Source organism: Chionomys nivalis, chromosome 3 (assembly GCF_950005125.1).
Source record: "Chionomys nivalis chromosome 3, mChiNiv1.1, whole genome shotgun sequence".
Lineage (NCBI taxonomy): Eukaryota > Metazoa > Chordata > Mammalia > Rodentia > Cricetidae > Chionomys > Chionomys nivalis.
In genome coordinates, this window is record NC_080088.1 from 83,372,727 (window position 1) to 83,385,039 (window position 12,313).

Sequence of the window (12,313 nt, forward strand, 5' to 3'; positions counted from 1 at the left end):
TACCTTTAATCCCAGACTCCAGGGGCAGAGGCAGATGGGTCTCTGAGTTCTAAGTTGTGCTTGTACAAGTAAAGATCAGGAGAATATGGGAGACTTTCCCTCCAAATCAGTGTCAATCCATGAGTGGAGCTCGCCGCAGAGAGAAATAAGGGGGTGCAGGATATAACAGATCATATTTATAAGTGATTGACAATACATAAAATGCCCATGATGTTAATGTTAAACAGGAAAAACCTCTTCTAAAACAAATTCCGAACTACTTCAGTATCTAACAGGAGGGGATGGTGAGCTCCTGCTACGTGTGCAGGGGATAGAATTAGAGGCAAAACATAAAAGGGAAAAATGACTTGTGTTTTCCTCAGTAAACGGGGAGAGGTAAAGAGCTAAAGGTAGTGAGAAAATAGAGATATGATTTACGAACACAGCTGGGTGGAGGAATTTAAATTTAGTATTAATGTGCAATTAAAGGATGAAAACAAAAAGTTGCATGCTTGAAAGGCAGAGAAAATCAGAAAACTGGAAGAATAAGAATGACAAACGGCAATAATGGTACAGACAACCCAGAAGCAAGTGGAGAAAACATCACTGTCATTGTGGGGCTAAGCAATTTCTAGTGTCAAAAGACACAGCATGACATATTGAAAGGGAAAAAAGTCTTTCTGGACAGGCCCTGGAAGCAAGCTGCAAAATCAGACTGAAGGTAGGAGAGATGGCCTGGTGGTTAGAACCCTGGATCCTTTCGCAGAGGACCCAGGTTCCCAGCAACCTCAGCGTGGCTCACAATCGTCTGCAACTCCAGTTCCAGGAGATCCAGTGCCCTCTTCTGGCCTCTGAGGTTACCAAGCATGCACAAGGTCACATTCTGCAGACAAAACACCCCCCAAAACACAAAATTTACAAGGAGAAAGTAAAAAACCAGTTTGGAGGTTAAGACCAGAGGGTGTGTGTGGCAGGGGAGAGCACTGAGTAGAGACAAAGAGAAAAGAAACAGATGAATGCTATGTAATAGCAATTTAAATGCGATTCAGTTTGAAAGCAAGAACCGAGTTGTTAAAAAGAACCGAGTTTTTAAAAGGACAGCGTTAGTCAGCAGAAGCACTTTGCATAATCTCAGGGTCAAAAATAAAGCGGAGGTCGCTGGAAAGGGGGCTCAGCGGTTAAGAGCCCTGCCGTTCTTCCTGAGGACCCGGATGGAGTTCCTGCATCCACAAGGTGGCTAATAATCATCTGTTAAGCATAGTTCTCGGGGTCAGACGCCCTCTTCTGGTCTTCCCGGGTACTGCTTGTATGTGGAGTTTGTATATTCCTGCAGGTAAAACACCCATACACGTAAACTAAAAAATAAATTATTTATCTATTTATTTTCGAGACAGGGTTTCTCTATGTAATCGTTCTTGCTGTCCTGGAACTCACTCTGTAGACCAGGCTGACCTTGAATTCACAGAGATCCTTCTGCCTCTGCATCCCAAATGCTGAGGGCTGGGATTAAGGGTGTATGCCACCATCACCAGGCCAAATATTTTTTATAAATGAAAATAAATCCCCAAAATGCAGGGAGAGATTGACAAGGTCATGTTTATTATCTCATGTCTTTAACATTTTTTTTCAGAACTTGACAGTTCAAAATATAGTAAGGCAACAGTAAGAAGGACTTCAGAAGTATATAAATGAATTTTTCTCATAAATTGTTGTAAGGTATAATCATATTCTAGATTAAAACATGCAGCGAAACTTTGAAGAAGTCCCCAAAGTGGAGATTGTTTTTTTTACAGCATCCAAAACAAAGACCAACATTGGAAATATCTTTAAAATATTTTTATTACTGGGAAGTTGAAACTTCTCTGGAGAGGAACTCAAAAATTGAAACCAAAAACAATAAAAATAAATAAATAAAAAGAAGAAAGCATGTGCCACCAAAACTCTACGAGACACAGGCAAAGCTGTGTGCTGGGCATAATTTGTAACGTTAGCTGATTTCACTTAAACCTGGAACACAGAAGCACGTACATTTCCACAGTACCACAATCTATTTGGAGTAATTTCACTTATTTGTCCTTGACCTTTAGGAAGCAACCGGGCTGAGGTGGGCTGGGCTGAGGCGGGTGCTGGGCGCCTCCGTTGATCTCAGGGTCTCTTCCCGCGGCTCCGTTTCCCTTTCCCATTTTTCCCCTCACCAATATCACAGTGAGAATGGATGAAGCGATCGAGAATTTGTCTGTCTGCCAAGGAAGAAAAGCAGAGGTTTCCGACTTCAATATGAAGCAGCAAGATCTTAGGAGGAAGCAAACGTCTGGTAGGAGTATGCTGTGCACAAGTTTGCTAGGAGAGAATAATTGGAGGGTACTGTGTATGGTGTAGAGCGCCCCAGGGCCCTACTTGTTCTGAGCTCCCCCGGAAAGGGTGTGGGTTTGCGAAGAAACAGAACCCAGTACGGTTCTATGCCAGCAAGCGCCATTTAACCCCCTTCTTTGTCCCTCATCCCTTAATGGTGATCACAAGCCTACCTCACACTGTGGGAAGGGCTAAGCACACTATGGGTGATGTCACATAATAACTTAATGTGTCATTAATTAATTAGCAGCCGTATATACCTTGATAGGGTGCATAGTAGTAAACGGTGGTGAAGAAAATGGTAGACTTTTGGTGGCCTTTGCTGTCCTTGAGTCGTACCTGTCTGTCTTTGGGAAAGCCTGGGCAGTGATGTGGTCTTGTCTGATTCTGACCATCTGTAACTCCCCAGTCTTGATTCCAGCATTCACATAGGGTGGAACTATAAAATTCCTCATTCCCAGAAGGGTCATCTGTCACTCATCCTCTTCCTCGGTGTCACAATGCCAGCTGAGACCAGTAGCTGAAAGCTCCGTGTGTGTGTGTGTGTGTGTGTGTGTGCGTGCATGCTCACATGCGCGTGTATTAAGAAAAAAATAACCTTTCTATCAAACATAACTAGCCCACCAAGGACCAATCTATCACACATTTCTCACACCTTTTAAACTTTTATGCAAAGGAATTCAAAATTTTTAACTCCCCTACCCGGTAAAACTTTGTTCCTGGAAAGCCCTGGCACATTCCCAGACTTGACGGCTGGAAGCGCTCATTCCTCCCTCCCTTTCTTTCTTTCTTTCATGCTGCTTTCCAATCAAAAGTAGACTATGAGGTCAAACCACAGTCAGAGAGGAACCACCAAGTTCCCCTTACGTTAGAGATGGAAGACAGAGGCCACTTTGGACTTTGGTCCTGGGTGCCTGCTAGCCCAGTCTGGGTCACAGCCTACAATTTTTTTTTTTTTTTTTTTTTTTTACAAAAACGAATTGCTTTGCCAAGTTACTTTCATTTTATCTTGTGTCTCTTTGTGTGATACCAACAAGGTTAGTCTTTTCCCACAGTGTGGAAATGCAGCCTGTGTTCTGTCCAGTCACAGCTGCCTCTGTTTGTGAGCTATTCCTACTCTATCCTCCCTGTCCCTTGGCCCCAGTACTTTTCCACTCAGCGGTGTCTCCCGTGGAATGAAATGTGCTGACCTTACGTGCAATGTTTGCCAGTTGATGTCTGACCGCTGATGAGCCACACCCATTTGTTTCCACCACCCAGGAAGTCCTTCCCGATGCTTCCCAGGCAATACTGTTGACCCCAAGACAGCCTCTGGTCCCATTTCATTTACCGTGGATGAGATTTACCTGCTGTGGACTTTCAGATAAACGGAATCCTATTTAGCCTGTTTAGCGTTTGGATTTTGTTGTGGCTCATCGTCTTTTGAGCATCCATATTTTGTCTTATGTATCAAGAACGTGCTCCCTTTTATTGCCAAGTTGTTAAAGTGTCACACCTCATCCATTTTTCCTGTTGCTGGAGGTGGGGACTATTTCCAGTTCTGGGATATCAAGGATGCAATTGTTGTATTTTTATGCAAGTCCTTTTGTAGCTGTCCGCCTCCTTTTTCCTCAGGCCAATATCCAGAAGTGGAATTTCTAAGCCAGGACGTAGGCATATGTTTAACTCTGTAAGATGCCATTGGAGCATTCTCCAGAGCGATTCCACTACTGGATACTCCCCTGCATGTGGGAATTCTGGGTGCTCTGTGTTACCCCCAACTGCTGCCACCCAATCTGTTTTCTTTTCAGCTTGTCTGTAGTTTTGAAGTTTATATTGAAGTATAGAAGCAACAAAGTGCCCTTCTTATAATAAAGACGTGCATAGAGGGTAAGTCAAACTGGGCACATATTAACCAAAACAAGATGGCCCAGTGTCCATCAAACTTAATGTCAGTCAGGCTGCTCAAAGGCCAACTGGGCTTTGGCTGCTGTGTTTGCAGTAGTTGACATTGATTGACAACTTGACTGCATTTAGCCATGCCTAGGGCACGGCTGTGGGTTTGTTGGGGCACTTCCAGAGAAGATCAACTCGTGGATGGGTGAGCAGGGGAGGCTGCCCACAATGTGAGTGGTATCTTCCAGAGGATGGCTTGGATGAAAAGAGTCTAGAAGAAGAAGCAGCCAGCAGGTGTTGATAAATGCCTCTTCCTGGGCCAATGTGTCTGTCTTGCTGCTGGCATCCTGTGCTGACTTCCTTGTCCTTCCAGCATAGACTCAAGACTCTCCAGAGAATGTCTGGACTTAATGCGGCTTCCTATTGGGAGTGCCAATCAGGTACTTCCTGCATTGGATGGTCATCTTGTTCTCTTTATCTCCAGGTGGCCGTAGTTGGATCACCCAGCCCCTGCCCTATATAGCGAGCTAATGAATCCCCTTTTATACAAATATTCTACTGATTCTGTTGTGGACATAGGGCTAACAGCACCTCACACAGCCTTTTCCTAGAACCAACAATTTCTTTAATGGTGATAAATGTCACTATGCCTATACCTCTGCCTTCCACACCAGAAGGTGGATTCCCTGCTAGGATGGATTTGTTTTTATTTATCTTTGTATTAAGTTAGCGTGATAGACATGCAACCAATGACATTTGTTAAATGAGTGAATACATGTATTCTTTTAAAAATTATATTTATGAGTATTCTGTCTGCATGTCTGTCTGTCTGTGTACCATATGCTTGCTGTACCCATAGAGGTCAGAATAGGGTGTCAGATTCTCTCGATCTGGAGTTGTTGATGGTTGTGGGCTGCCAGATAGATGCTGGGAATTTAACCCAGATCCCCCAAGAGCAGCCAATGCTCTCAACCACCGAGCCATCTTTCCAGTCCCAATCCGTGCAATTCTGAATTCTGAATTATGGGCTTGAGAGAAACACCTTACAAATTGTATGTTGGTGGAAAAAATGGGGAGGGAGTCATAGCTTAAAAAGATATCAAGAAAACCAGCTTTCAGATAATTTTATCCCTCAAGTGGGAAGACAGTGGGCAGATCACAGGGTTTTACCAGCAGATAACATATGCAGGAACTGCTAGCTTCCAACTTGTCAGAATCTAACTCAGGAAATAAAATAACTCAGAACCTAGACCGTCCACTAACGAACACAGTCCAAGCTTCTCAAGTTAGAAACAAACTCAATATGGGCTTCAATGTCCCCCTTCCAAAATGCTCAGAACTCAAAATGGTTCCGATTTTCTTGGATTTGGGAATATGGGCATATACATGGTGAGGTCTCTGGGAGATTGGCTCTAAGTCTAAACACAGAAATTGCGTCTGTTTCCTATACGCCTTGCAGACACAAGCCTGGGAGAATTGTGTGCAACATTTTTAGCATGCCTGTGCTTTAATGGTGACACGTGGTGTGAAGTGAGGTGTGGGAATTATCCCCTGTGGTCCCACGGGTACTCACAGGGGTTCAGCTTTCACGGGAGAGACGTTTGTACTAAACAGCAGCCTGCCTTCAGGGACCCACTCTTCCTCCCCAGTTCTGCTCTTTCCTCTACCCTTGCTCAGCCTGTCCGCTCTTCACCCCAGCCTGGGATATCACTTGGAGGGGAAGATTAATGTCTCCTCCCACACACCTCTCTCTGTCTCTTTCTCTCTCTCTGTCCTTCTCTGTGGGTGTCTCTGTCTCTCTCCCTTCCTCCTTCCCTCTCTTTCTCTTTCCATCAAAATGCCACTGCCGTGGTCTCCTGGTTCACAAAAGCTTACTACATGACTTAAGCTGAGCTACTAATAAGTGAGCCTGCAGCATCTTAGGTCCCTCCATCCTGACATCCAGCTGAGCCCCACTGTGAAGGAGCTGCTGGGATGGCCACAGCTGGCAGGCCTTGCCATCATCCCTGGCACTAGGAGATGACAAGAGGTTCGCTGCCCCCTAATAGCTGCAATGATGAGCGAGGGCATTAGAGCAGAGCTGGGACAGAGTGGCTTCTCGAGCAGCCTAGGGCTTCGTGGCACAGTTCTGGGATCTGCCCCCAGTGCGCCCTGGACAACCAAGAAGAAACAAAAGCCTAACTTGTCCCAAAGCTAACCTGGCTGGTGACCAGATGGACAAATGTTGCTGGCTGTTAACAGCACGTAGCAGAGGAGCCTACCCCACCCCCACTCCTGCACCTCCGCTCACTCCTAGGGAACAAGGCCACGCAAGCCTCAGCTTGCACACATACAGAGAGCGGGAAACCAGGTGTCTGGCCTGTGTGATGGTCACATCTGGTATGGCTGGTCCCTGATCCCTGGGCAGATGTCAGCACCTTCTGAAGGAAGCAGAATCCCCCTTTCTGTGGGCCCAAGGGATGTGGCTCTTAAAGGTAAAGCGAGCTTTCTGTAAATGCAGAGGGTGGTTTTACACCATTTTCAGGGAAACTGAGAGCAGGCAGGCAGCCTGCCTTTGCTGGTGGACTCCCCTGTGTCTTCAGGGACTTGCTCAGCAGGTTTCCAGAAGGCTCTCAGTCCCTTCTGAAGAGACAGTCTGGCCTTGAGGTGTTGAGAGGAATGAGGCTTCCAGAAGAAAACACACTTCTGCTTCCATAGGAGGCAAAGCAGCTGCTTAACCTATTTCCCTGACACCCAGCAGCCAGCCAGGCACTTGTTTCTTCTTTTATGCATGTGTGTGTGTGTGTGTGTGTGTGTGTGTGTGTATACACTCCATCCTTAAAAGCGTCTGAAAGCCTAGAGCAATGGTTCCGTGGGTAAAACTGCTTACTTTGCAAGCCCAAGGACCTGAGTTTGAGTATCCATTGTACACATAAAAAGAGCCACCCATGGTTTTAAATGCCTGTAATCCCAGCACTGGGAAGCAAGGATAAATGGCTCCCAAGGAGCTTGCTGGTCAATCAACCCATCCTGTGAGCTTCTGATTCAAGAGGGAAAGAGCAAGATAGGAAGCAAAGGAGGAAGACTCACAAGGCTTCCTCGGGCTTCTATGTATGCACACACCGTAGGGTTTCAGTCTTGTTTGGAGCAGGAGGTCTTGGTCCTGGGGGTAGTCTTTGCCAGGGGAGGGGTGAAGGCTGGGACTGATGAGGAGTGGTGATTAGGGATGGAGGGGACACAGAGAGGGGTGAGGAGGAAGGGTGCCATCGAAGAGTGAGCAACTGGGAACCATCTACAGCAAAGGCGATTACAGAAAAGGAGGAAGCAGGTGGCCCCGCGTTGTCCGGTGTAGGAGGTATCCTAGGAATGTGAAAATATTAGATTCTCTTCCTATGTTTCTTTTACTTCCTCCTTGAAACTAGTGTATTTTCTGGTGGACACAGCACATCTGTGGCATAAAAACTTATACCTTGGCCTGGAGGGATGGCTCAGCTGTTAAAGGCTAGGCTCACAACAAAAAATACAAGAGTTCGGTTCCCAGCACCCACGGCTGCCCCTCCAGGTACTAAAAAAACAAACAAAGGGGGGGTACCAAAAAAAAAAAATGAAAAAAAAACTTATACCTTATAAGAATACTCACCTACACTGGGTTGTGAGCACACACACACACACAAACATACACACACACACACACAAAACCAAAGCCGCTGACGGCAGCTCTGGGAAGGATTGATTCCTGTCCTGAAACTTCTTTGTTATACTTTCCCAGAGCTGGTCTGATAAGCTTGCTACATGGACTAACTCCACCCTGTCCTGAGATGGCACTTGCTATTTGGGGGCGTGAAATTTGAAGATTCTTGTGTAACAAATACAACCAAACAGGAAGTCAAACGTAAACAAAATACAAGGAAACTGTGAGACAGTACAAAAGCCAACTGCAGGAAAGGGAAGTTACCCCAGCGCACGCGCACGCAGCTCAAGCACCTGTGAGGTGGGACCAGACACGGTAGACATAGAGCTACGTGAGCTGTGGACTCTGGTGAGACTCATAGGAAAAGTTTTCAATGATCAAGGTTTGCATGGCACTGTGGATTTCCTTTTTTAAAAAGTAGTTGTTGTGGTTTAAAAGAAAATGGCCACCATAGGCACACAAGGAGTGGCACTATCAGGAGGTGTGGCCTTGCTGGAGTAGGTGTGGCCTTGTTAGAGGAAGTGTGTCTCTAAGGAAAGACTTTGAGGTTTCAGATGCTCAAGCCAGGCCCAGGGTAGCTCTCTTCCCGCTGCCTGAGGATCCAGATGTAGAACTCTGAGATCCCCTTCCAGAACCAGCCTGCCTGCGTACTGCCTTGCTTCCCACCATGATGATAAAGGACTAAATTTCTGAACTTCATATGTTTTCCTTTATAAGAGTTGCTGTGGTCATGGTGTCTCTCCACAGCAATGAAGCACTAACTAAGACAGTAGTCTTTGTCTTTTTGTTTGTTTGTTCTTGGGGGGGTGTTTGTTTGTTTGTTTGTTTGTTCTTGGGGGGTGTTTGTTTGGTTGGTTTTTATATTCAATTCCATGGTTAAAATGGGAACAGCTCATCAGGCATGGGAATAGCGTGTTAAGGAAGGCATTCACTATGCTGGTAAACGGAAGAAGTGGTGACTTGAGGCCTCTTACCTTTGTAGGAAACACTTTGCAGATACTTGTGGATTTGGGAGGGGGAGAACGAGTCTAAGATCATCAAGAAGTCCAGGCAGTCTTTTCCATAGTCACTCTCATACGTGGTCTGATTCTTCGTGCGTTCCTGGTTCCGTATGTAGCTACGCAGCACAGAGGGCACTAAAGGGACACAGGGCAGCAGCACAGGCTGTCAATAAGCCAAAATGCCTGTCCTTGTCTGAACACACCCTCACACCCGAGCCCAGCCTGGAGCCTACTTAGCATCCTTACCGGATGCCACCTAGTCATCCTACCAATGACCAGGGGCTGTACTGAGTGGCTGTGGTTGGTGATGCTGGACGCAGAGGAATGGGAGACATGGCCCAGGGTTGAGTGTGAGCACCGTTTCCAGAAACTCAGCTCTTCAAGAGTTCTGCTCCCAACACTGTGTGTAATGTTTACCACTTGCTTAATGCTAAACGGACTTTGTAAATGTCTCATTTTCTCTCAGACCTCTCCCTGCATCGTCGGAGGGGCATGTAAAGAGACCCATTTCCAGGGACCTGGAAAGCCTTAGGATGAGCACTTTGGAAGAAGGGTGACATTTACAGCAAGCATATGCTGTCCATTCAGAGGGGCCAGTCAGTCAGAGGGGCAAGCAACTCCAGCCACTCACATTTGATATAAATTATGATGAGATTAATCTGGATTCTGAGATTTGTGGAGTTATAATTTTCAGTGATGGAGATAAGGTGTTTTAATAAGTGATTTTTTTTTGAATAAGTGGCCCAACTTTTGTAAAACAGGAACACCTTAAATACTGTCCCCAGTCCCAGGCATTCCCTTCTGAAGGAATAAATGTGAGAAACAGGCTGGACAAGAGACCTCAGCCTTCCCCCATGAGAAGAGCACCAGGGCCTGAAAACTGAGAAAGCGCACTGATGTCCCTCTCTCCCGTGCTTCTCAGGGTTCCTTTACCCTGTGGCTTCATAGGATAGAAAATTTCTACTCCTTAACCTCCTGGGAAGAAACAGAATCAGCAGCTACCAGCTTAGTAAGGACTGTCCCAGCTGTGAGAAGATTCAGGCAGATGGAATATCAGATAACGGGGGTACCACCTTGGAGTGTGGAGCACTGCCCAGGGTGTACACACAGGAACAGGGTCAGCCCTTAGCAAAGGTGGGTCACCCTTCATTGTTACCACTTGGAACTCACTCATGACTCAAGGCTTTAGACTAGGAGTCCGTGTTCCCCTTCCATCATGTAGGTCTGGAGTCTTGAACTTAGGTCATCAGACTTGGCTACAAGCACCTTCACCGGCAAAGCCATCTCATCAACCCACTGAGAGATTTTCTCAACGAGTGGCTTAGCGGGTGCCCAGTGATGGAACTCGTGAGACATTCCTATCAAAAGTGATAGGGATCGGGATCGTGACAGTTCTCTGGGACGGGGTGGGAACTAATTCTGTGAATGTTTACGGAGCGTGCCACAAGCAAAGACTGAGTGGTTGACGGATTGACAAGTCTAAAGAGATTCCCTCTCAGCTCGGTCACTTTAGGGCATCTCCCGACTCCAACCACTGTTCCACCCAGGCAGAATGCCATCAACTTTAGACACAAGCTGGCAGTCTTCTGAGATTCACAGTTCCCTTGCCCTGAGACTGGGCACTACAGTGGCACAGACTCCGTGTGTGGCCATTATCAAAACTGGCTGCCAGGGCCTTCAGCAACATCAATGTTGGAGCAGGGAACTGGTAATGCCAAGCTACCGGCTGCTTCAAAAACAAAACAAAACAAAACAACAACAACAACAAAAAAAAAAACCCACAAAAGACATCTGCTGAGCAAACTTTCCCAGGGCTCAGGCTTTGGTAGGACCCAGAGGTGGGAACCTGAAGATGGAGAAGCGGCAGTGAGGGACCAGGCCCAGTGGATTAAGCTAAGAAGAGGCCGGAGATGTCCAATCACAATGCATGTACAATTTACAACTGGTTCTGAACACTGCTTGCCAGAGCAGATCAAAAATCCCAGGTGCAGGGGCTGGGGAGACGGCTCAGTGGTTAAGAACTGAGCTCTTGCAGAGGACCTGGGTTCAATCTCCAGGACCCCCATGGTGCCTCACAACCATCTGCAACTCCAGTGCCAGGGGGTCCGATGCCCTCTATTGGTCTCCCTAGGCACAAATGAGCTGCACAGACACACACGCAGTTAAAACAGCCATACATATTTTTTTAAAAAAAGTTCCAGCTCCTACTTCCCTCATGCCCTGCACTTTGGTCTCCTTGCTAGTGGATAACATGAGAGACAGACCCCATTCCTCTACTTGTCAGTTAATAACAATAAAACTTTTTTTTCAAAAGTCAGCGCCATAGTGTTGGCATCTATGTCAGGTCAAGAGCCCTAGGGGATCACTATGCATTTGTAATCCCTAAAGGCTTCCTTACCTAGACCCTGGGAAGCAACAGGCAGGCTCGAGTAGCATCCATATTTGAAACTAAAATCCTGCAGTTCAGGAATCTTAGCTGGAATTTGGTAATGGTGCCGGAATTCGGTGTCCAGAGGTCGAGGAAGGAGTTCTTTCCAGTCCCGGGACATGGGAAAAGATTTCATGGTCTTCTTAGCTGGGGTGAGACAGGAAGACAATGATTACCTCTTGTCAACTGTCTGAGTGGCTTGTCACAGCACCGTTTCAGCCAGCAGCTTCCAATGCATACCATTAAACTGACTCTCCTCGAGTTTAGAGGATTAGTCTGTGTACTCTATGACTGCTTCAGTTGAGAAACTATTTCTGCTCTGGGACATGGAGTATATGTTCAACTGGCCATGGTAGGTTTGTTTTTTTTTTGTTTTGTTTTATTTTTACTCTTTGTTCTTTTGGGGGCCTGCCAGTCAGCTCCGAAATAAACATATTGAGTCTTACTCTTACTTATGAATATCCAGTCTTAGCTTGGCTTGTTTCTGGCCAGCTTTTCTTAACTTCCGTTATCTCACCTAGCTTTTGCCTCTGGGTTTTTACCTTTCTCTACACCTTTCTTTACTTCTTACCCTGTGGCTTGCTGTGTCTGGGTGACTGCCCCCAGAGTCCTCCTCCCCACCTCCTTTCGCTCCTTGCTCCCTCTCTCCCCAGATTTCTCCTCCTATTTATTCTCTCTGCCTGCCAGCCCCACCTATCCTTTCTCCTGCCTAGCTTTTGGCTGTTCAGCTCTTTATTAGACCAATCAGGTGTTTAGACAGACAAAGTAACACAGCTTCACAGAGTTAAACACAACATAAAAGAATGCAGCACATCTTTGCATCATTAAACAAATGTTCCACAACATAAACAAATGTAACACATCTTCAAGTAATATTCCACAACAGACCGTAAGTCATTTTTGAACGGCTAGATACTCATGGCCATGAGGAGTCCTTAGGAACATGCTGCTGGGCACAGAAACCAGCAGTGACCCTGCTGGGGTCTTCCTAGACCTTTTCAAGGCAAA

The 12,313-nt window shown here is 46.3% G+C and overlaps 1 protein-coding gene across 3 annotated transcripts in view; it reads right to left on the reverse strand.

The window, feature by feature from the left end:
• Positions 1-1,595: 1,595 nt before the first annotated feature.
• Positions 1,596-12,313, reverse strand: part of Tex26 (testis expressed 26) — a 31,550-nt gene continuing 20,832 nt past the window's right edge. For all 3 annotated transcript variants that reach the window (XM_057765538.1, XM_057765539.1, XM_057765540.1), the window contains 3 exons: positions 11,276-11,452; positions 8,851-9,012; positions 1,596-2,219 (listed from right to left, as the gene is read on the reverse strand). In XM_057765538.1, the coding sequence (XP_057621521.1) occupies positions 2,125-2,219; positions 8,851-9,012; positions 11,276-11,452 (434 nt within the window). In that variant the 3' untranslated portion in view covers positions 1,596-2,124. The remainder of the gene's footprint in view (positions 2,220-8,850; positions 9,013-11,275; positions 11,453-12,313) is intronic.